Consider the following 26,572-nt stretch of genomic DNA (forward strand, 5'->3'; position numbering starts at 1 on the left):
ATGGTTACATAAGACAGAAGGTTACTTGAGGAAAAAAAGAACCGACCATGACAAGACTGACCCCATCTCAAAGCAACCCTCATTATTCAAAAAAATAAGGGAAATCATACAAGTAGCATGATGTAGTACATTGTACTGCAATTACCAAGTTTATTGAAATGTAGGCCTAATTACAATGTATATAACGTTACCCCAAGTATTTAAAGTGGAGCAATGGGAGGGTCTTGGTGTTGATAGGCGGGTTGGCAGCGGGCCGCATTTTTAGAGTCGTTTCCCTTTGCTCTTTCTGAAATCGATGTGGATAGAATGATCCCCGAGCGGTAGAGCTTTGGGAAAAAAAGTGTATTCCGGGAGTTATCCGCGTTCTAAACGCACTTTGGACTCGGTCTCTGTGCATGGAGCTCTGTGGCTGTCCACACATCGAATAGGATAGGAAAGAGGTTGAGTGAGAGAAGGCGAGTGAAAGCGAGAGAGAGAGAGAGAGAGAGGGGGGGGAAATAATGAGGAAGAACTCTCAGCGCACCTTTTAGTTCTCCGATATGCAGATTTACTGATAAAACATCAGTTATCTGTTCATCTCATACAGGTCGTGAAAAACTGCGAGTGCATGGGAATCTTTAACTCGTTTTTTCTTCACCGGGGTATCTCGCCTTGATTTCGTATAAAACCCAGCACGAATGTGAGCTGTAATACCACGTCTAGGCTACTACAACTACTATTGCTGACTTCTGCCTGTGGATCTTACCATTATATTGTGAAAGGTATGATTCTGCTTATATTGTTTTCATTAACATATAACAAATTGTGTATTTTTCTGGCACAATCTAGTTACAGCAAGTTTAGTCCACTCGATAGAGCTGTGAGATACAGTGTGGACGCATGTTTTAGCTATCTTAAATTCTGTACAGGTTATTATATGTTATACGGATCTACTGGGATTAGTCGACCATTCTGTCTGAGATTAAAATGGTAAAGCCTTGGAGATTTATATGGAGTCTATTTTAGCTTTTGAGAATGTCTCAATATGTAGGAATTGGGTTTCATTCTTGCGCTTCCTTGCTTGCCTTCCTGCCACAGCAAGACCTGGTCGTTTGCCCATGTTTCCAAATATGCACTTGGAAGTTGTGTACAACGTGCCTAAACCCGCATACATTGATCCATGTCGGCAATAGCATGCCTAGGCTATCCTACACGCGGTATATTTGCGCTACTCCGGAGTTATTCATTGCGCCAAAAGCATTCACGTCGCCCTATGCGGGTTATTTGTGCAGGTTGTGCCTTCGCATTGGATTTCCAATATGCGGATTCCAACTATGGATTAGGGAATTGGAGGTTTATATTGAATGAGCATGTTCTGTAAACCTAGTCATTAATACATCAACTGATGACACCGTCGAAAACAATAGAAATCACACAACAGTCCATACATGTAACCTTCCTATAGTAAATCTGGCTAGAATTGTATGCTTCCAAACTGGTAAGGATGCTCTAAAGGCGGCACCAAATTGTATAGGCTACTGCCGTGACCATGCCTCCAACATTTCTTTCTATAATTAGCATAGTTTACTAGACTGATATACCAGACCTACATTATTAGTTATCATAAGTAGCCTGCTGTCTTATTGATTTCATATTCAAGTTCATTTTATTATAAACTGATATTAAACAATGAATCGCTATAATTCCAATATAATTCACCACAATTTTCCCTGGGAAAATATGGTGTACATTTAAGTGCTATGGTCAATTAGTCCAATATAATCTTTCCTAGATGTTTGCGCGTCTGCTTCCTTTCTGACTACATTGAAGGTGAGTAGTCCAGCACGGTTAGTGTCGCTTCCCTCCGGCTGCACTGGATGCTTTCTGTACCCGCGGTATCTCGGCGCATAGCAGGCTATACACGCTCAAGGTCTCCTCTCTTCCCCTCTTATTTCAAAGGTCGGGGAACCGTCCCTACTCTTTACTAGTCTTAAACCTATTCATGCTTTATCTCCTGCTATAAGGAGAATGAATAACTTGATATTGTCACCTATTGCTGGTGATTATAGAGCCTTGTAAAATATTCTGGATGCTAAATGTTCATAAAATGCTATGCACGTGACATATCTGCGTAATGTTCACCACAGTACCAACTACCAAGCATATGAAATATGTGAAAATGTATTAGTATTATTATTATTATCCCTGCAGACATCAGTTAAAATGTATCTTCTGCTACCTCCTTTCCAACCAATCAAGTGCCAAACCCTATGGTACTATTATAGGCATTGCAGCCACTCACCAGGGGAATAATTGATATGAAATGTTTATTTAATTAAACAATTTATTGAAACTTTTTTTAACTAGGTAAGTCAGTTAAGAACAAATTCTTATTTACAATGACGGCCTACACAGGCCAAACCTGGAAGATGCTGGGCTAATTGTGCGCCACCCTATGGGACTCCCAATCACAACTGGTTGTGATACAGCCTGGAATTGAACCAGGGTGTCTGTAGTGATGCCTCTAGTACTGAGATGCAGTGCCTTAGACCGCTGCGCCACTCGGGAGCCCCATGGTTATATTATATTATAATCCATGTGAATTACTACATATTGTTATTACACTATTATTACAGTGAGAGTAAGTTGTGTTACATTTCCAGTAATTCCAACCCTGTAATCACCCCCCCCCCCCTTGCAGGTTTAGGAAGCAGAGGAAGCTCACCACTCCAGAATCATGGGACACTTTCAGCTCTCCCCCATGCTTTCCCTTGGCCTTCGGCTTGTGGTTGTCGTAGCAATCATGTTTCTCAAATTCCAACATGTGACAGCTATGTCCTCGGACGTGGACTTGGATCAGTTTGTGTCTCCAACTGCCAGCGACAACGTTACTGTGTGTACCACAGCAGGCACAGCATGCGAAAAAGGGGTGATTCTGCCTATCTGGGAACCTCAGAATCCCTCGTTCGGGGACAAAGTGGCACGGGCGACAGTCTATTTCGTGGCCCTGGTGTACATGTTCCTTGGAGTGTCCATCATCGCTGACCGTTTCATGGCGTCCATCGAGGTCATCACCTCTCAGGAGAAAGAGATCACCATCAAGAGACCCAACGGAGAGACCACCACCACCACCGTGCGGATCTGGAATGAGACAGTGTCCAATCTCACGCTCATGGCCCTGGGTTCGAGTGCCCCTGAGATCCTACTGTCCGTCATTGAGGTTTGCGGCCACGGTTTTGATGCAGGAACCTTGGGTCCAAGCACCATCGTGGGCAGCGCCGCCTTCAACATGTTTGTCATCATCGGCATCTGTGTGTGGGTGGTGCCCGACGGGGAGGTCCGTAAGGTCAAGCACCTGCGCGTCTTCTTCGTCACAGCCACCTGGAGCATCTTCGCCTACATCTGGCTCTACCTGATCCTGGCTGTCATCTCCCCCGGCATAGTGCAGGTATGGGAGGGCCTGCTCACCCTCTTCTTCTTCCCCATCTGCGTGTTGTTCGCCTGGGTCGCTGACCGACGCCTCCTCTTCTACAAGTACGTCTACAAGCGCTACCGTACCGGCAAGCAGCGGGGCATGATTATTGAAACCGAGGGTGACCGCCCGCTCCCGTCCAAAGTCGACATTGAGATGGACGGAAAGATGCTCAACTCTCACGCGGGAGACTTCCTGGACGGGCCTCTGGGGCTGGACCTGAACGTGAAGGACCTGGATGAGGAGGAGACCCGGCGCGACATGGCCAAGATCCTCAAAGAGCTGAAGCAGAAGCACCCAGATAAGGAGGTGGAGCAGCTGATTGAACTGGCCAACTACCAGGTGTTGAGTTCGCAGCAGAAGAGCAGGGCCTTCTACCGCTGCCAGGCCACCAGGCTCATGACCGGCGCTGGGAACATCCTGAAGAAGCATGCGGCCGACCAGGCCCGCAAGGCCGTCAGCTTGCACGAGGTTCGCTCTGATGTGGCAGATAACGACCCCATTTCCAAGATATACTTTGACCCCGGCTCCTACCAGTGCCTGGAGAACTGCGGCACAGTGGCAGTTAACGTGCTGCGGCGAGGCGGTGACCTGACCAAGACAGTGTCGGTGGAGTTCCGTACGGAGGATGGATCAGCCAACGCGGGCTCGGACTACGAGTTCACCGAGGGGGTGGTGGTGTTCAAGCCCGGCGAGACCCAGAAGGAGATCCGTGTGGGCATCATTGATGATGACATCTTTGAGGAGGATGAGAACTTCCTGATCCACCTGAGCAACGTCAAAGTGCTGCTGGCAGAGGGAGAGGAGGTAGAGAACCCAGAGACCAATCACGTGGAGGCGGTGGCCTGTCTCGGCCTGCCTGCCACGGCAACCGTGACCATCTTTGACGACGACCACGCCGGCATCTTCACGTTCGAGGAGCCGGTGGCACATGTGAGTGAGAGTGTGGGCACCATGGAGGTGAAGGTGCTGCGTACGTCAGGGTCACGTGGGGTTGTCATGGTGCCCTACAAGACCGTGGAGGGCACGGCACGTGGAGGAGGAGAGGATTTCGAAGATACCCACGGGGTCCTGGAGTTCCAGAACGATGAAATCTTGTAAGTTCTTAAGTTATTCTAAAATATTTATTAATTTTATATGTGGGGGCTGACATTACACTGCTTATTAGTGTGCTATTATGTTTTTTTGGCCATGAACATTTTACATTTGAATGAATATTTTCAGACAAATTTCTCAAAAAGTGAGTAGGCTAATTGAAATATGTTGTGTAATGTATAAATCTGAAGCCACCAATGCAGTTTATTGTCAGTCTCTCTAGTTATGCATGTGTAGTCTATGCTGATGCTGGGTTTTGTTTGTCTGTGAATGCATGTGTTGATGATGATGAGGATGGATGCTGAGTGTGTTTGTGTCATGTCGTGGTCGTGGTGCAGCGGACTGCTTGTGTGCCATGAGGAGACGTCATCAACTCCCTTTGTTTCCACTCTCCTTTCTGCTTCTTCATTCATTCATTCATTCCTTTATTCATTCACTCATTTACTTAATGATTTATTTATTGAACGTGTGATTTCTGCTGAGTTCTCAGCATCTGTGTTTGAATCGCTCTCAGGTTTATCCATGTTGGATTGCTCCTCGTTAATTTCAGAGGCATGACCAGCCTGAACTCTATAAGCTTTGACCATAGTTGATGTATCGTGAATGAATTTCGGTTGTTATTTTGTTTCTGTATTGCCACTGATGTGGTTTCTGTACTGCATCTCAGATAACTGTGTGGATTGGATCTGGCATGTCTTACAGATATGCCACTACAGGTATACTGTATCTCATTTAATATTAGAGAGGGTTCGTAGAAATGTCAGAGACTTGGCATTCAGGGTTGAATGATCAGGTTAGGCTCTATGCCTGTATTCACAGTTCTGAAAAGAGTGTCTCATATGTTTTAAGGTTTGGGCTAGTTAATTCCTTTATAAAAGGACAAGAGCAGCTTGTCTCTGACTCTCTATTCCCCTCTTTCTCTCCCTCTCTCCCCATACTCACCCTATTTGACATGCAGGGGACGAGTGAGACAGATGAATGAAAAGGGCTTGTTTCTAAACAGATTCAAAGCAGATGTTTAGGTTCAACTTTCCGAGGCCCATTGCCGTTTCCATAGCGTAGCTCTCACAGCGCTGCTCTTACAGCGCTGCTTAGTGGACTTTAAGAACACTTGTCTAAATGAAATGATGGAGCGTCAGAGGTAAGGTATTCTACAGTACAGGAACCAGTAGCTTACAGTCTAGACCAGCAGCAGCACTGGTTTTAATATGGAAATATGATATCACATAGTTTGTTTCATTTCCACAAAAATTATACCTGTATCTACATTTTAACTTTTTATTCAATATCTTGCCACAGTATATTTCAGGGTTTGAATTTTATTCTAGCGATGTTTGGAGCAAAGGCTCCAAAGTGGGCAAGGCTCTGAGGGGGCAAGAGTCCGTATCACAGTTTCATCTTCAGACGACAAGAAAGCCAAACCTCCTACCAGAGAACTGGAAATGTGTTAACCACCTCCCAACAAGCCCTTGAACACATCCAGAAAGGGGAGAGGACACTGTAACTGTAGAAAAATGAATTAGGATGCAGACGATCTGAAGTGAAGCGCCCATGGGCTGGGGGCCCGTGGACTGAGGGCTGGGGGGCTGGGGGCCCGGTGACAGCCTCTTCTCTAACTGAGCTGCAAGCTCCCTCAGTCCACGGGAGTCCATGTGTCGCAGTCAAACCATTAGAGGAGAAGTTTCAGCTCTCTCCTCTTTCACTTGGGCTTCCCATCAGAAAGCGAAGCGTAATTTGTCTCCAGAATTGGATATGAGTACCTGAGTAGACTGCTTGAAGAGATGGGTTGGTGGAGCACTGGCTGTGGTTGCAGTCTGTTTGACCAGAGGATAGATTGGGCAAATGACTGGAGGGTGGCAGGTTGGGCAAATGACTGGAGGGTGGCAGGTTGGGCAAATGACTGGAGGGTGGCAGGTTGGGGAAATGACTGGAGGGTGGCAGGTTGGAGAAATGACTGGGGGGTGGCAGGTTGGGGAAATGACTGGAGGGTGGCAGGTTGGGGAAATGACTGGAGGGTGGCAGGTTGGGGAAATGACTGGAGGGTGGCAGGTTGGGCAAATGACTGGAGGGTGGCAGGTTGGGCAAATGACTGGAGGGTGGCAGGTTGGGCAAATGACTGGAGGGTGGCAGGTTGGGCAAATGACTGGAAGTGGCAGGTTGGGGAAATGACTGGAGGGTGGCAGGTTGGGCAAATGACTGGAGGGTGGCAGGTTGGGCAAATGACTGGAGGGTGGCAGGTTGGGCAAATGACTGGAAGTGGCAGGTTGGGGAAATGACTGGAGGGTGGCAGGTTGGGCAAATGACTGGAGGGTGGCAGGTTGGGCAAATGACTGGAAGTGGCAGGTTGGGGAAATGACTGGAGGGTGGCAGGTTGGGGAAATGATGTGAGGATGGACAGAAATAGCGAGATAGGGAGAATCGTTGTGATTTAAAATTGTTCAACTCATTGATCTTCATGTGCTAACAGATACCTGAGGTTAACTTCCACTCTGAACCTTGCCCGGAAAGGAAAATTAAAAGACAAGTCACTTATCGAGTAGTGAGTTAGCCAAAACTGCCAAAACCAAATCTCTTAACTTCCTACATGTTTCCTTATCACTTAATACGCTTACATTTCTTACAAACATTTAACAGACATTAAAAACCCCACCTAATAAGCTGTTACTGTTACTCAAAAACAAACACTGTGAATCATATTCCACCAGTGTGGACCTCCACTTACATCCCATTCCACCCCTCCAGTCCACAGCCCAGAAACACGAGCACGGCATAAAGAGCCAGGTCTCAGAGGTTGCACTAACAGGAGCTGGATAGAGATCCTTATTAACAGAGATATTTCAGCTAGCGCAAACTGCCGTAGTCTCCACACCGTGCTGTTCCACTTCTTCCCTCCATCTCTTCTGTGCGAGTGCTTGTCATGTCAGAGGCGCCGTCCCCCTAAAGTTTTAGTATTTAGTCAGTAATAAGGCTTTTGTGTGGTTTTTCGGTTCGTGTTGCAGCCTCTCCTCTCCCCTCTGACAGGCCTGTTGTATGGGAAACAGATTTAGTTCATTAGCATGGCTAATCAACAGAGAGCCATTTGGGAGATTTTCTGTCTGTCTGTTTTAGGGTTATGCCGGTGGCAGTGGTATCCTGTGTACATTATACCTCTAATTGTGTACATTATACCTCTAATTGTGTACATTATACCTCTAATTGTGTACATTATTCCTCTAATTGTGTACATTATACCTCTAATTGTGTACATTATACCTCTAGTTGTGTACATTTTACCTCTAATTGTGTACATTATACCTCTAATTGTGTACATTATACCTCTAATTGCGTACATTATACCTCTAATTGTGTACATTATTCCTCTAATTGTGTACATTATACCTCTAATTGTGTACATTATACCTCTAATTGTGTACATTGTACCTCAAGTTATGTACATTGTACCTCAAGTTGTGTATATTTAACCTCTGTGTACATTATACCTCTAATTGTGTACAATCTACCTCTAATTGTGGACATTATACCTCTAATTGTGTACATTGTACCTCAAGTTGTGTACATTGTACCTCAAGTTGTGTACATTTAACCTCTGTGTACATTATACCTCTAATTGCGTACATTATACCTCTAATTGTGTACATTATACCTCTAATTGTGTACATTATACCTCTAATTGTGTACATTATACCTCTAATTACGTACATTATACCTCTAATTGTGTACATTATACCTCTAATTGTGTACATTGTACCTCAAGTTGTGTACATTTAACCTCTGTGTACATTATACCTCTAATTGTGTACATTGTACCTCAAGTTGTGTACATTTAACCTCTGCGTACATTATACCTCTAATTGTGTACATTATTCCTCTAATTGTGTACATTATACCTCTAATTGTGTACATTATTCCTCTAATTGCGTACATTATACCTCTAGTTGTGTACATTATACCTCTAATTGTGTACATTATACCTCTAATTGTGTACATTATTCCTCTAATTGTGTACATTATTCCTCTAATTGTGTACATTATTCCTCTAGTTGTGTACATTATACCTCTAATTGTGTACATTATTCCTCTAATTGTGTACATTATTCCTCTAATTGTGTACATTATTCCTCTAATTGTGTACATTATTCCTCTAGTTGTGTACATTATACCTCTAATTGTGTACATTATTCCTCTAATTGTGTACATTATTCCTCTAATTGTGTACATTATTCCTCTAATTGTGTACATTATACCTCTAATTGCGTACATTATACCTCTAATTGTGTACATTATACCTCTAATTGCGTACATTATACCTCTAATTGTGTACATTATACCTCTAATTGCGTACATTATACCTCTAGTTGTGTACATTATACCTCTAATTGTGTACATTATACCTCTAATTGTGTACATTATACCTCTAATTGTGCACATTGTACCTCAAGTTGTGTACATTTGACCTATGTGTACATTATACCTCTAAAGGTGTACATTGTACCTCTAGTTTCAGGAGTGTGATTGTACAGTATGTGTGTATTCATGGGACTGACTTCATGGCTTTGTGGTCACCCTGGGCTGTTTACATGCAACATTGCTGCTGTCACCCTGCTAGATGTTTTATTTTATTAAGGTCCCCATTAGCCAACGGCCACGACGACAGCTAGTCTTACTGGGGTCCGACACATAACGAAAATACATGACAAAATACTTTACAATTCATATGAATTTAAAGAGGCGTTGTGCCGTGAGGTGTTGCTTTATCTGTTTTTTTAAACCAGGTTTGCTGTTCACTTGCGCAATATGAGATGGAAGGGAGTTCCATGCCATCATGACTTGTTCTGGACCTGGGGACTGTGAAAAGACCCCTGGTCGCATGCCTGGTGGGGTAAATGTGTGTGTCAGTGCTGTGTGTAAGTTGACTAAGCAAACCATTTGGAATTTCCAACACATTACTGTTTTTTATAAAAAGAAGAAGTGATGCAGTCAGTCTCTCCTCAACTCTTAGCCAAGAGAGACTGGTATGCATAGTATTGATATTAGCCCTCTGATTACAGTGGCGTCTCAGTGTCAGACGTGCCACTCTGTTCTGGGCCAGCTGCAGATTAACTAGGTCCTTCTTTGCAGCACTGGACCATATGACTGGACAATAATCTTGATAAGATAAAACTAGAGCCTGCAGGACTTGCTTTGTGGAGTCCTCAGACCTGTCCCCATCTTTACAACCATTGAATCTATATGTTTTGACCATGACAGTTTACAATACAAGGTAACACCAAGTCATTTAGTCTCCTCAACTTGTTCAACAGCCACACCATTCATTACCAAACTTTGTCAAACTGTCTCAACCTCCACCATGTTTCCTTCCATAATGAGTGAACTTGGAGGACAGAGATATGTTTTTTTGCTTTGTCATTTTGTCCTGGATTTTTGGTGGTGCAGTGAGGCAGCACAGCCAGGTCAGTAGAAGAGCGAAGATTAAGAGGGTCAGTCATTTGACAGAGAGAGAGAGAGAGAGAGAGAGGGGTAGAGAGAAGGAGAGAGAGAGGGAGAGAATGTGGAGGAGGAGAAATGAGATAGACAGAATCTGAGAAAAAGGGAGAGGTTGAGATCGACAGAGACATATAGAGAGACAGATAAAGGGGAGATAAACAGAGACATAGAGAGAGACAGATAAAGGGGAGATAGACAGAGACATAGAGAGAGACAGATACAGGGGAGATAGACAGAGACATAGAGAGAGACAGATAAAGGGGAGAGAGACAGATAAAGGGGATATAGACAGAGACATAGAGAGAGACAGATAAAGGGGAGATAGACAGAGACATAGAGAGAGACAGATACAGGGGAGATAGACAGAGACATAGAGAGAGACAGATAAAGGGGAGATAGACAGAGACATAGAGAGAGACAGATAAAGGGGAGATAGACAGAGACATAGAGAGAGACAGATAAAGGGGAGATAGACAGAGACATAGAGAGAGACAGATACAGGGGAGATAGACAGAGACATAGAGAGAGACAGATAAAGGGGAGATAGACAGAGACAGAGAGAGACAGATAGAGGGGAGATAGACAGAGACATAGAGAGAGACAGATACAGGGGAGATAGACAGAGACAGATAAAGGGGAGATAGACAGAGACATAGAGAGAGACAGATACAGGGGAGATAGACAGATACATAGAGAGACACAGATAAAGGGGAGATAGACAGAGACATAGAGAGAGACAGATAAAGGGGAGATAGACAGAGACAGATACAGGGGAGATAGACAGATACATAGAGAGAGACAGATAAAGTGGAGATAGACAGAGACATATAAAGGGGAGATAGACAGAGACATAGAGAGAGACAGATAAAAGGGAGATAGACAGAGACATAGAGAGAGACAGATAAAGGGGAGATAGACAGAGAGAGACAGATAGAGGGGAGATAGACAGAGACATAGAGACAGATACAGGGGAGATAGACAGAGACAGAGAGAGACAGATAGAGGGGAGATAGACAGAGACATAGAGAGAGACAGATACAGGGGAGATAGACAGAGACATAGAGAGAGACAGATACAGGGGAGATAGACAGAGACATAGAGAGAGACAGATACAGGGGAGATAGACAGAGACAGAGAGAGACAGATAGAGGGGAGATAGACAGAGACATAGAGAGAGACAGATAGAGGGGAGATAGACAGAGACATAGAGAGAGACAGATAGAGGGGAGATAGACAGAGACATAGAGAGAGACAGATACAGGGGAGATAGACAGATACAGATACAGGGGAGATAGACAGATACAGATACAGGGGAGATAGACAGATACAGGGGAGATAGACAGATACAGGGGAGATAGACAGATACAGGGGAGATAGACAGATACAGGGGAGATAGGCAGATACAGATACAGGGGAGATAGACAGATACAGATACAGGGGAGATAGACAGAGACAGATACAGGGGAGATAGACAGAGACATAGAGAGAGAGACAGATACAGGGGAGATAGATAGAGACAGATACAGGGGAGATAGACAGAGACAGATAAAGGGGAGATAGACAGAGACAGATACAGGGGAGATAGACAGAGACATAGAGAGAGACAGATACAGGGGAGATAGACAGAGACATAGAGAGAGACAGATAAAGAGGAGATAGACAGAGACATAGAGAGAGACAGATAAAGAGGAGATAGACAGAGACATAGAGAGAGACAGATAAAGGGAGATAGACAGAGACATAGAGAGAGACAGATACAGGGGAGATAGACAGAGACATAGATACAGATACAGGGAGATAGACAGAGACATAGAGAGAGACAGATAAGGGAGAGAGGGGAGATAGACAGAGACATAGAGAGAGACAGATACAGGGGAGATAGACAGAGACATAGAGAGAGACAGATAAAGGGGAGATAGACAGAGACATAGAGAGAGACAGATAAAGAGGAGATAGACAGAGACATAGAGAGAGACAGATACAGGGGAGATAGAGAGAGACAGATACAGGGGAGATAGACAGATACATAGAGAGACACAGATAAAGGGGAGATAGACAGAGACATAGAGAGAGACAGATAAAGGGGAGATAGACAGAGACAGATACAGGGGAGATAGACAGATACATAGAGAGAGACAGATAAAGTGGAGATAGACAGAGACAGATAAAGGGGAGATAGACAGAGACATAGAGAGAGACAGATAAAAGGGAGATAGACAGAGACATAGAGAGAGACAGATAAAGGGGAGATAGACAGAGAGAGACAGATAGAGGGAGATAGACAGAGACATAGAGACAGATACAGGGAGATAGACAGAGACAGAGAGAGACAGATAGAGGGGAGATAGACAGAGACATAGAGAGAGACAGATACAGGGGAGATAGACAGAGACATAGAGAGAGACAGATACAGGGGAGATAGACAGAGACATAGAGAGAGACAGATACAGGGAGATAGACAGAGACAGAGAGAGACAGATAGAGGGAGATAGACAGAGACATAGAGAGAGACAGATAGAGGGGAGATAGACAGAGACATAGAGAGAGACAGATAGAGGGGAGATAGACAGAGACATAGAGATAGAGACAGATACAGGGGAGATAGACAGATACAGATACAGGGGAGATAGACAGATACAGATACAGGGAGATAGACAGATACAGGGAGACATAGAGATAGACAGATACAGGGATAGAGATAGACAGATACAGGGGAGATAGACAGATACAGGGAGATAGGCAGATACAGATACAGGGGAGATAGACAGATACAGATACAGGGGAGATAGACAGAGACAGATAGATAGGGGAGATAGACAGAGACATAGAGAGAGACAGATACAGGGGATAGAGACAGAGAGACAGATAGATAGACATAGACAGATACAGGGAGATAGACAGAGACAGATAAAGGGGAGATAGACAGAGACAGATACAGGGAGATAGACAGAGACATAGAGAGAGATACAGAGATACAGGGGAGAGATAGACAGAGACATAGAGAGAGACAGATAAAGATATAGAGACAGATAGGGGACAGAGACATAGAGAGAGACAGATAAAGGGGAGATAGACAGAGACATAGAGAGAGACAGATAAAGAGGAGATAGACAGAGACATAGAGAGAGACAGATAAAGGGGAGATAGACAGAGACATAGAGAGAGACAGATATAGACAGGGAGATAGGGGAGATAGACAGAGACATAGAGAGACAGATACAGGGGAGATAGACAGAGACAGATAGAGGGGAGATAGACAGAGACAGATAAGATATACAGAGACAGATACAGAGATAGACAGAGACATAGAGAGAGACAGATACAGGGGAGATAGATAGAGACAGATACAGGGAGATAGACAGAGACATAGAGAGAGACAGATACAGGGGAGATAGACAGAGAGACAGATAAAGAGGAGATAGACAGAGACATAGAGAGAGACAGATACAGGGGAGATAGACAGAGACATAGAGAGAGACAGATACAGGGAGATAGACAGAGACATAGAGAGAGAGATAAAGATACAGGGGAGATAGACAGAGACATGGACAGAGACAGATAAAGGGAGACAGATACAGAGATAGACAGATAGAGGGACAGAGATAGACAGAGACATAGAGAGAGACAGATAAAGAGGAGATAGACAGAGACATAGAGAGAGACAGATACAGGGGAGATAGACAGAGACATAGAGAGAGACAGATACAGGGGAGATAGATAGAGACAGATACAGGGGAGATAGACAGAGACATAGAGAGAGACAGATAAAGAGGAGATAGACAGAGACATAGAGAGAGACAGATACAGGGGAGATGACAGAGACATAGAGAGAGATAAAGGGGAGATACAGGGAGACAGATACAGGGGAGATAGACAGAGAGACATAGAGAGAGACAGATACAGGGGAGATAGACAGAGACATAGAGAGAGACAGATAAAGGGGAGATAGACAGAGACATAGAGAGAGACAGATAAAGGGAGATAGATAGACAGAGACAGATAAAGGGGAGATAGACAGAGACATAGAGAGAGACAGATAAAGGGGGAGATAGACAGAGACATAGAGAGAGACAGATAAAGGGAGATAGACAGAGACAGAGACAGATAAAGGGAGATAGACAGAGACAGATACAGGGGAGATAGACAGAGACATAGAGAGAGACAGGGAGATAAAGAGACATAGAGAGATAAAGACAGAGACAGATACAGGGGAGATAGACAGAGACATAGAGAGAGACAGATACAGGGGAGATAGACAGAGACATAGAGAGAGACAGATAAAGAGGAGATAGACAGAGACATAGAGAGAGACAGATAAAGGGGAGATAGACAGAGACATAGAGAGAGACAGATAAAGAGGAGATAGACAGAGACATAGAGAGAGACAGATAAAAGGGAGATAGACAGAGACATAGAGAGAGACAGATAAAGGGGAGATAGACAGAGACATAGAGAGAGACAGATACAGGGGAGATAGACAGAGACATAGAGAGAGACAGATAAAGGGGAGATAGAGAGAGACATAGAGAGAGACAGATAAAGGGGAGATAGACAGAGACATAGAGAGAGACAGATAAAAGGGAGATAGACAGAGACATAGAGAGAGACAGATAAAGGGGAGATAGACAGAGACATAGAGAGAGACAGATACAGGGGAGATAGACAGAGACATAGAGAGAGACAGATAAAGGGGAGATAGACAGAGACATAGAGAGAGACAGATAAAGGGGAGATAGACAGAGACAGATAAAGGGGAGATAGACAGAGACATAGAGAGAGACAGATAAAGGGGAGATAGACAGAGACAGATAAAGGGGAGATAGACAGAGACATAGAGAGAGACAGATAAAGGGGAGATAGACAGAGACAGATACAGGGGAGATAGACAGAGACATAGAGAGAGACAGATAAAGGGGAGATAGACAGAGACAGATACAGGGGAGATAGACAGAGACAGATAAAGGGGAGATAGACAGAGACATAGAGAGAGACAGATAAAGGGGAGATAGACAGAGACAGATACAGGGGAGATAGACAGAGACAGATACAGGGGAGATAGACAGAGACATAGAGAGAGACAGATAAAGGGGAGATAGACAGAGACAGATACAGGGGAGATAGACAGAGACATAGAGAGAGACAGATAAAGAGAGTAAAAGAGAAATAGACTGAGTTAGTAAGTAGACTAGACTAGAGGCTGAAAGCTGAAACAAAGCAGTTGGCATGGATATCAGGCAGGTCTTTGTAGAGGATTTTTGGCTGTTTCGGGTATTTTCACAGATTAGAATAACTTGGAGTCTTCTGAGACCTGCTGCACCTTTTCCACTGCTCCCATCTCAGACTGCTGACACAGCACAGTCACTCTTATGACATGGTTGATGCAACGGCTACACACACACACACACACACACACACACACACACACACACACACACACACACACACACACACACACACACACACACACACACACACACACACACACACACACACACACACACAGCCAGGCATACAAATATCCTCTCTCTTTTGCATCTCTCTCTCTCTCTCTCTCTCTCTCTCTCTCTCTCTCTCTCTCTCTCTCTCTCTCTCTCTCTCTCTCTCTCCCTCCCTCCCTCTCTCTCTCCCTCCCTCCCTTCTCTCTCTCTCTCATACACAATTAACTGTACATACACACTTCTCAATCCAGTTGTCATGTTACGATCAACTACCACTTTAGCGTCAACACATACTATATGCATACTTATTGGAATATGTGAGCACTTAACATCACAGACATGAATGCACACACGCACGCACGCGCGCGCACACACACACACACACACACACACACACACACACACACACACACACACACACACACACACACACACACACACACACACACACACACACACACACACACACACACACACACACACACACACACACACACACACACACACACACACACACACACACACACAAAGTCTAAGATTTTCCTTAAAGTACTTAAACTTCCAAACTTCAATCCACTTGTCATGTAACCATTATCCCTAAACTGTCATGTTTATTTAAATTTGTACCTTTATTTAACTAGGCAAGTCAGTTATTTTCAATGATGGCCTAGGAACAGTGGGTTAAACTGCCTGTTCAGGGGAAGAACAACAGATTTGTACCTTGTCAGCTCAGGGATTTGAACTTGCAACCTTTCGGTTACTAGTCCAACACTCTAACCACTAGTCTAATGTAACCATTATCCCTGCACTGTTATGTAACCATTATCCCTGCACTGTCATGTAACCATTATCCCTGAACTGTCATGTAACCACTATCCCTGAACTGTCATGTAACCATTATCCCTGAACTGTCATGTAACCATTATCCCTGAACTGTCATGTAACCATTATCCCTGAACTGTCATGTAACCATTATCCCTGAACAGTCATGTAACCATTATCCCTGAACAGTCATGTAACCATTATCCCTGAACTGTCATGTAACCATTATCCCTGAACTGTCATGTAACCATTATCCCTGAACTGTCATGTAACCATTATCCCTGAACTGTCATGTAACCATTATCCCTGAACTGTCATGTAACCATTATCCCTGAACTGTCATGTAACCATTATCCCTGAACTGTCATGTAACAATTATCCCTGAACTGTCATGTAACCATTATCCCTGAACTGTCATGTAACCATTATCCCTGAACTGTCATGTAACCATTATCCCTGAATGGTCATTTATTCCAAAGTGGAACTTTTAAGTGTTCCTGGATTTTATCCTGCTTTTACCAACTTTTTTTCTGCCTGGATTAAAATGACAAGCTCAGGGGCTCCATCCTGACTCCACTGCTCTCTCTCTCCCCTCCTGGGCACTTATCTCCACTAAGGTGGCTCAGAAGTGACACTTTTTACAGTGAGTTGGGATGAGATAAGTCATGACTTCCTGAGAAAGAGAGAAAATAGTTTTGAGTGATTCCTCTAATATTCAGCACACGCCTAGAACACTCCCATACTGTAGAACTCACCTCGTGGAGACAGTGTGATGAGGATGATGTCTAGTACTGTCTGTCCCATACACATTCATATTGTCTGTAGATGGAGACCAGACTTCTCCTCTGCTACTGTACTATTTCCAGAGATTATGGACCTTCACAAAATATCTCAGACTAGGAGTGCTGATCTAGGATCAGATCCCCCCCTGTTTATGTCATCTTATTCTAAAAGGCTAAACAGATCCTATATCAGCTCTCCTACTTTGAGACTCTTTGTGAATAAATGCCCTGGATTGAAGGGTTTTGAAAGGGAGGAGGAGACAGATCATCTTTGATAAAAATGTTACTTCATTCCCTCACCTTCACAGTTAAGTTGCTTTTATAAATGGTTATGAGCCTTCTAATGCACTTATTTTTATATTCATTCTTGGGAAGACAGTGCCATGGTTCTATAGAAGGCCATTTATCCACATTAGTCAATGGGAATAGAGTGCTGTAGAGTGTGCAAATGTTTGTGTGTGTGTGTGCGTCTGTGCGACTGTTTGTGTGTGAGACTGTGCATGTGTGTACAAGTAATGTTTGTCTGTTTATGAGAGCACATTATCACGTTTGTTTGTAGCGTAAGGTGTGTTTGTGTGTGTCTTTGTTTGATGTACAGTCCAAGTCAAAAGTTTGGACAAAGCTACTCATTCATTGTAGCATAATAGTGAATACATTAAACTATGAAATAACACATATGGAATCATGTAGTAGCCAAAAAATTGTTAAACAAATCAATTTGAGATTCTTCAAAGTATCCACCCTTTGCCTTGACAGATTTGCACACTCTTGGCATTCTCTCAACCAGCTTTATGAGATAGTAACCTGGAATGCTTTCCATGTGTTATTTCATAGTTTTGATGTCTTCACTATTATTTGACAATGTAGAAAATAGTACAAATAAAGAAAAACCCTTGAATGAGTAGCTGTGTCCAAACTTTTAACTGGTACTGAATGAATTCACTTCAGCCAGTAAAGACACCTGCCACCGATGCAAAACAAGCCCACAGCTTAGCTCATTATTCTATTAGTGGAGTGCTGAGGGTAACCACAGCGACTGCGTTTGCAGTATGTGGTCAAGTGTTTCGTCTGTAGTAAAGTGAAACCATTTCATGCTTAGATGGGCCTTTTATGTGACTGCATTTTCAACCTTCTCAGACACAGAGAGAGTGAGAGGGAGAGAGTGGGAGGGAGAGAGACCTAAAAAGTCCCCCTTTTAAATCCAGAATGTTGGGCAGGGGCTTAGCACATATGCAGCATTATGGCACAGCTCCAAAATCAGAACATGGCTTCTCTTCCTCACCCTGCCGACCGCCGCCCGACAAGAATGAGCTCCTCTCTGTTTACATACACCGCATATCTGGAATACATTTGGAAGAGGAACGTTCCAAAAAAGGCTTTGAGACGTCCTCTGTGTGATGCCAAAGGAGGATTTAGATTTAGGAGTTGTTTTAGATGCCAAAGGAGGATTCGGCTGTTTTCTCTCTATCGCTCTTTCTATCTCTCTCTATCGCTCCCTCGTTATCACTCCCTTCATCTCTATGGATAGTCTCTTACTTCTTGTTGTCAGTATGTCTCCTATCATCTATGTGAGCCTGGCATGTGAATTAGAATGTGCAACTACAATAAAAGTGTATTCACACACCCACTGGATTGTCTGAAACCTGGAGCCTCATTGTAGGCTTAAGGTATATCTCTACTTGATATATCTACCTGATATTCTCTGGAGTTCCTCTGATACATCCACCGTTGATATCTCTACCTGATGTTCTCTGGAGTTCCTCTGATACATCCACCGTTGATATATCTACCTGATATTCTCTGGAGTTCCTCTGATACATCCACCGTTGATATCTCTACCTGATATTCTCTGGAGTTCCTCTGATACATCCACTGTTGATATCTCTACCTGATATTCTCTGGAGTTCCTCTGATACATCCACCGTTGATATCTCTACCTGATATTCTCTGGTTCCTCTGATACATCCACCATTGATATCTCTACCTGATATTCTCTGGAGTTCCTCTGATACATCCACTGTTGATATCTCTACCTGATATTCTCTGGAGTTCCTCTGATACATCCACCGTTGATATCTCTACCTGATATTCTCTGGTTCCTCTGATACATCCACTGTTGATATCTCTACCTGATATTCTGTGGTTCATCTGATACATCCACTGTTGATATATCTACCTGATATTCTCTGGTTCCTCTGATACATCCACCGTTGATATCTCTACCTGATATTCTGTGGTTCATCTGATACATCCACTGTTGATATCTCTACCTGATATTCTCTGGAGTTCCTCTGATACATCCACCGTTGATATCTCTACCTGATATTCTCTGGTTCCTCTGATACATCCACCATTGATATCTCTACCTGATATTCTCTGGTTCCTCTGATACATCCACCGTTGATATCTCTACCTGATATTCTCTGGAGTTCCTCTGATACATCCACTGTTGATATCTCTACCTGATATTCTCTGGAGTTCCTCTGATACATCCACTGTTGATATATCTACCTGATATTCTCTGGAGTTCCTCTGATACATCCACTGTTGATATATCTACCTGATATTCTCTGGAGTTCCTCTGATACATCCACCGTTGATATCTCTACCTGATATTCTCTGGAGTTCCTCTGATACATCCACCGTTGATATCTCTACCTGATATTCTCTGGTTCCTCTGATACATCCACCGTTGATATCTCTACCTGATATTCTCTGGAGTTCCTCTGATACATCCACCGTTGAAATCTCTACCTGATATTCTCTGGAGTTCCTCTGATACATCCACTGTTGATATCTCTACCTGATATTCTCTGGAGTTCCTCTGATACATCCACTGTTGATATATCTACCTGATATTCTCTGGAGTTCCTCTGATACATCCACCGTTGATATCTCTACCTGATATTCTCTGGTTCCTCTGATACATCCACCATTGATATCTCTACCTGATATTCTCTGGAGTTCCTCTGATACATCCACCGTTGATATCTCTACCTGATATTCACTGGAGTTCCTCTGATACATCCACTGTTGATATCTCTACCTGATATTCTCTGGAGTTCCTCTGATACATCCACCATTGATATCTCTACCTGATATTCTCTGGAGTTCCTCTGATACATCCACCGTTGATATCTCTACCTGATATTCTCTGGAGTTCCTCTGATACATCCACCGTTGATATCTCTACCTGATATTCTCTGGAGTTCCTCTGATACATCCACTGTTGATATCTCTACCTGATATTCTCTGGAGTTCCTGTGATACATCCACTGTTGATATATCTACCTGATATTCTCTGGAGTTCCTCTGATATATCCATCGTTGATATCTCTACCTGATATTCTCTGGAGTTCCTCTGATACATCCACCGTTGATATATCTACCTGATATTCTCTGGAGTTCCTCTGATACATCCACCGTTGATATCTCTACCTGATATTCTCTGGAGTTCCTCTGATACATCCACTGTTGATATCTCTACCTGATATTCTCTGGTTCCTCTGATACATCCACCGTTGATATCTCTACCTGATGTTCTCTGGTTCCTCTGATACATCCACCGTTGATATCTCTACCTGATATTCTCTGGTTCCTCTGATACATCCACTGTTGATATATCTACCTGATATTCTCTGGAGTTCCTCTGATACATCCACTGTTGATATCTCTACCTGATATTCTCTGGAGTTCCTCTGATACATCCACCGTTGATATCTCTACTTGATGTTCTCTGGAGTTCCTCTGATACATCCACCGTTGATATCTCTACCTGATATTCTCTGGAGTTCATCTGATACATCCACCGTTGATATCTCTACCTGATATTCTCTGGTTCCTCTGATACATCCTCCGTTGATATCTCTACCTGATATTCTCTGGAGTTCCTCTGATACATCCACCGTTGATATATCTACCTGATATTCTCTGGAGTTCCTTTGATACATCCACCGTTGATATCTCCTCTACGTGCCTCTGCTCAGTGTCCTGTGGCTCAGCTCCGTGACACCTTAATCTCAGACCGTCCGTGTCTGGTCCACTCTCATCTCCAGAAACAGCCACCTGGATTGCAAGGCATCATGCGAATAACGCGCGGGCCCTCTCTGATCTTTTCTACCAGTCCTCTTTAATCTCACCGAAACACACGGAGGGCCTTTTCATATGCGGTCGTGCCCGACGGGGCGTTACAGCCCAACGGGACGTTACAGGGATGAATAATGATAGGGGGTAGGAATGTATTACCCTCAGCCATACTGAACCTGTCCCTAACGTTACCCAGTAACCCCTGCTCTGTAATATTTACCTCAGTAGCTCCGCAGTGGAACAGATAACACATGACCGCTCCAGCACTGTGGGTGTGCTGCTGATATCACGCAACAGGTCAATTATACACTTGCTTCATGTCAATGCCGTCCTAAGGCATTTGGTCCCGGTCCCTGGTTTGCCCGATTAGGAATATGGATGGCCCCATAGGTATTACGTCTCACTGGGCAAAGACGTCAGTTCAACATCTAGTTTTGATTTACGTTTGGTTGATTTGTCAACTAATGTGAATTCAACTTTAAATGAAGAAAAAAAATGTCATCACCCACTGGACACACACTGGTTGAATCAACGTTGTTTCCACGTAATTTAATGAAATTACAATGAACCAACGTGGAATAGACGTTATATTGACGTCTGTACCTAGTTGGCATGTATTTAGGTTAAATGTTAGATGAAAGTGGCCTCTGGAGTGGCGCAGTTGTCTAAGGCACTGCATCACAGTGCTAGCTGTGCCACTAGAGATCCTGGTTTGAGTCCAGGCCCAAGGGGCGATGAAAAAATGGCCTAGCGTTGTCCAGGTTAGGGGAGGGTTTGGCCGACAGGGATGTTCTTGTCCCATCGCTCACTAGTGACACCTGTGGCAGGCTGGGCGCAGTGCATGCTAGTTGTTTTGGACCAGGAAGCACTTCTGGGTTAAGTGGGCATTGTGTCAAGAAGCAGTGCGACTGGGCTGCGTTTTAAGGATGCACGCCTCTCCCGAGTCCGTACGGGAGTTGCAGCGATGAGACAAGACTGTAACTACCAATTGGATACCACAAAATTCGGGAGAAAAAGGAGCCATTTTTTAAATATTTTTTAAATACAATAAAAAAGTTGGGTGAAGAAAATATGAAATGCCCTTATCTTTATGACTATGTCATCACATAGATATAGATGTTTCTGGTTTAAATTAAATCATGTTTTGCCCAGTGGGTATGGCTTCCTGGTGGGGAATACTATGACAGGATTTCACCAACTGGAATAAGATGGTGGCATTTTCAATACTGTCTTACATCAGAGATGGTGTTGTTTTCAACCTGTCATACATCAGAGATGGTGTTGTTTTCAACCTGTCATACATTAGAGATGGTGTTGTTTTCAACCTGTCTTACTTCAGAGATGGTGTTGTTTTCAACCTGTCATACATTAGAGATGGTGTTGTTTTCAACCTGTCATACATTAGAGATGGTGTTGTTTTCAACCTGTCATACATCAGAAATGGTGCTGTTTTCAACCTGTCATACATCAGAGATGGTGTTGTTTTCAACCTGTCATGCATCAGAGATGGTGTTGTTTTCAACCTGTCTTACATCAGAGATGGTGTTGTTTTCAACCTGTCTTACATTAGAGATGGTGTTGTTTTCATTCCGGTCATGCATCAGAGATGGTGTTGTTTTCATTCCGGTCATGCATCAGAGATGGTGTTGTTTTCAGGCCTGTCATTCATCAGAGATGGTGTTGTTTTCATTCCGGTCATGCATTAGAGATGGTGTTGTTTTCAGGCCTGTCATTCATCAGAGATGGTGTTGTTTTCAGGCCTGTCATTCATCAGAGATGGTGTTGTTTTCATTCCGGTCATGCATCAGAGATGGTGTTGTTTTCATTCCGGTCATGCATCAGAGATGGTGTTGTTTTCAGGCCTGTCATTCATCAGAGATGGTGTTGTTTTCATTCCGGTCATGCATCAGAGATGGTGTTGTTTTCATTCTGGTCATGCATCAGAGATGGTGTTGTTTTCAGGCCTGTCATTCATCAGAGATGGTGTTGTTTTCACATTGGTGTTGTTTTCATTCGGTCATGCATCAGAGATGGTGTTGTTTTCAGGCCTGTCATTCATCAGAGATGGTGTTGTTTTCAGGCCTGTCATTCATCAGAGATGGTGTTGTTTTCATTCATTCATCAGGTCATGCATCAGAGATGGTGTTGTTTTCATTCATCAGGTCATGCATCAGAGATGGTGTTGTTTTCAGGCCTGTCATTCATCAGAGATGGTGTTGTTTTCAGGCCTGTCATTCATCAGAGATGGTGTTGTTTTCATTCCGGTCATGCATCAGAGATGGTGTTGTTTTCATTCCGGTCATGCATCAGAGATGGTGTTGTTTTCAGGCCTGTCATTCATCAGAGATGGTGTTGTTTACATTCCGGTCATTCATCAGAGTTGGTGTTGTTTTCAGGCCTGTCATTCATCAGAGATGGTGTTGTTTTCAGGCCTGTCATTCATCAGAGATGGTGTTGTTTTCATTCCGGTCATGCATCAGAGATGGTGTTGTTTTCATTCCGGTCATGCATCAGAGATGGTGTTGTTTTCATTCCGGTCATGCATCAGAGATGGTGTTGTTTTCATTCCGGTCATGCATCAGAGATGGTGTTGTTTTCATTCCGGCCATGCATTAGAGATGGTGTTGTTTTCATTCCGGTCATTCATCAGAGATGGTGTTGTTTTCAGAGATGGTGTTGTTTTCATTCGGTCAGAGATGGTGTTGTTTTCATTCCGGTCATGCATCAGAGATGGTGTTGTTTTCATTCCGGTCATGCATCAGAGATGGTGTTGTTTTCATTCCGGCCATGCATTAGAGATGGTGTTGTTTTCATTCCGGTCATTCATCAGAGATGGTGTTGTTTTCATTCCGGTCATTCATCAGAGATGGTGTTGTTTTCATTCCGGTCATGAGATGGTGTTGTTTTCATCATCAGAGATGGTGTTGTTTTCATTCCGGTTATGGATCAGAGATGGTGTTGTTTTCATTCCGGTTATGGATCAGAGATGGTGTTGTTTTCATTCCGGTCATGCATCAGAGATGGTGTTGTTTTCAACCTGTCATGCATCAGAGATGGTGTTGTTTTCATTCCAGTCATGCATCAGAGATGGTGTTGTTGTCATTCCGGTCATGCATCAGAGATTCTGATGCTCTGAGCTCACCTGATTATCAATTACCTCTCTGTAAACCCTTAGTTCAGCTCACCTGATTATCAATGACCTCTCTGTAAACCCTTAGTTCAGCTCACCTGATTATCAATTACCTCTCTGTAAACCCTTAGTTCAACTCACCTGATTATCAATTACCATAGTAATTCTCCCACCTGCAGATGACTCATTCTCTCTAAAGTAGAGAGAGAAACTGAGAGAAAGACACAACGAAAGAACAAGAGAATGAGAGAGCACAAGAGTTAGTGAATAAATGAATGAGTACGTTTGTCATTGCTGGCAGGAAGCATTTCCATGGAGGAAAAGCCTATCCCATATTCCCCTTTCCTCTCCTTCGGCCTGTCACCATGACAATTTGTATCTCTTACACCGGCTCCCGTCAGATGGATAGCCAGTTCGTGGGAGCCTCCTGAGGGTGATCACTGAAATATGGAGCATTTATCAAAGCTTTTTTAAATAAATGACTAGTCTTATTGGGAGCAGGCACTTAGCAGGACTCATCCCTCATACCATGCCTCTTATATGGCCCTATACATTACACACACAGATACGCACACACACGCGCACACACACACACACACACACACGCACGCACGCACACGCACACACACACACACACACACACACACACACACACACACACACACACACACACACACACACACACACACACACACACACACACATAATAAGGAAACAAGAACAAAGACAGAATACGGCAGACAGAGTGGGAGGGTCGTCACAACACACACACACACACACACGCTCAAAACACATACACATTCTCAGAACATATACACCTACACACACTCAAAACACATACACACTCCCAAAACATATACACACACACTATACATGGATTTGCGTACATGCATGTGTCAGCTGTTGGGGCTGAGGTCTGGAGGTCCTGACAGCAGGACTCTGGGTTAATAAACCTCGCTTGCCTTGTTTCTTGTTTCAGCACCAGCTGTTCACAAGCCTTGAGATCTTTGTTGAGTGTGTGTGTGAGCGCTTGTTAGCTTGCGTGTGTGCCTAAGTCTGTGTATCCTCTGTGTACCATAGATTGTGTTTCTGTAAGTGAGATTGTCCGTTTTTCTGTCTCTTTCAGTGTGTGTGTGTGTGTGTGTGTGTGGGTGTGTGTGTGTGTGCACATACGTATGTGTGTGCATATGTGCATGAGTGTGTGTCTGTTTGTTTTCCTTTGATACCTTACACCCCGTGCCCAGTCCACTGCAGTGACCGCCTGCAGGCCAGTGGTCAACTAGGACAAATGATCCTCCCATAACCCAGCTGACTGTGATTGATCAACATGATCTGGTCTTTTTGTCTTTCCAAGCACAGCTCTTATCTATAGTACATCTACAATACATAAACCCAGTCTTACACAGATAGAGTAGCTCTCTTAGATTGGAGCAAGGGATGAGGTCAATTCAATAAGAACACACATCAATGTACGAGTCAATTCAGGGACTGTTGAAATTACAACTGTGACTAGTTTCCAATAAGTCACCTGAAGAGATGGAGATGAACTTGAATTTAGCCCAACCGTGTCTGTCTGTCTGTCTGTCTGTCTGTCTGTCTGTCTGTCTGTCTGTCTGTCTGTCTGTCTGTCTGTCTGTCTGTCTGTCTGTCTGTCTGTCTGTCTGTCTGTCTGTCTGTCTGTCTGTCTGTCTGTCTGTCTGTCTGTCTGTCTGTCTGTCTGTCTGTCTGTCTGTCTGTCTGTCTGTCTGTCTGTCTGTCTACTATTTTGAGCTGGTGGTTACTTAGTGGATCAATGTTGTCATTCATTATGGCCTTTTACTTAGAGCAGGAGTCTTGACAGCATCTTTAAGGGGGTGAATGATAGTCAGAGGACGTTCCTGCCTGTCTGCTCTGCTTGCATGTAGGCTAACCTGGAAAAGCAGCTCAACTCATTGCAATGTAGCACATGACGTCCCAAGATGGTGCCAAGTTGAAGAAGTTAGAAAAGTGCTGTAGGCTTGTTATTTCTATTTCGTACAGTCTATCTGCTTCTCTCTCTCTTTCATACAATCTATCTGCTTCTCTCTCTCTTTCATACAATCTATCTGCTTCTCTCTCTCTTTCTCTTTCATACAATCTATCTGCTTCTCTCTCTCTTTCATACAATCTATCTGCTTCTCTCTCTCTTTCATACAATCTATCTGCTTCTCTCTCTCTTTCATACAATCTATCTGCTTCTCTCTCTCTTTCATACAATCTATCTGCTTCTCTCTCTCTTTCATACAATCTATCTGCTTCTCTCTCT

At 43.7% G+C, this 26,572-nt stretch overlaps 1 protein-coding gene across 2 annotated transcripts in view; it reads left to right on the forward strand.

The window, feature by feature from the left end:
• The first annotated feature begins 295 nt into the window (after nucleotides 1-295).
• Nucleotides 296-26,572, forward strand: part of LOC124041146 (sodium/calcium exchanger 1-like) — a 228,537-nt gene continuing 202,260 nt past the window's right edge. For both annotated transcript variants that reach the window (XM_046358371.1, XM_046358372.1), the window contains exons 1-2: nucleotides 296-761; nucleotides 2,681-4,548. In XM_046358371.1, the coding sequence (XP_046214327.1) occupies nucleotides 2,717-4,548 (1,832 nt within the window). In that variant the 5' untranslated portion in view covers nucleotides 296-761; nucleotides 2,681-2,716. The remainder of the gene's footprint in view (nucleotides 762-2,680; nucleotides 4,549-26,572) is intronic.

Source organism: Oncorhynchus gorbuscha, linkage group LG08, assembly GCF_021184085.1.
Source record: "Oncorhynchus gorbuscha isolate QuinsamMale2020 ecotype Even-year linkage group LG08, OgorEven_v1.0, whole genome shotgun sequence".
NCBI classification, from domain to species: Eukaryota; Metazoa; Chordata; class Actinopteri; order Salmoniformes; family Salmonidae; genus Oncorhynchus; species Oncorhynchus gorbuscha.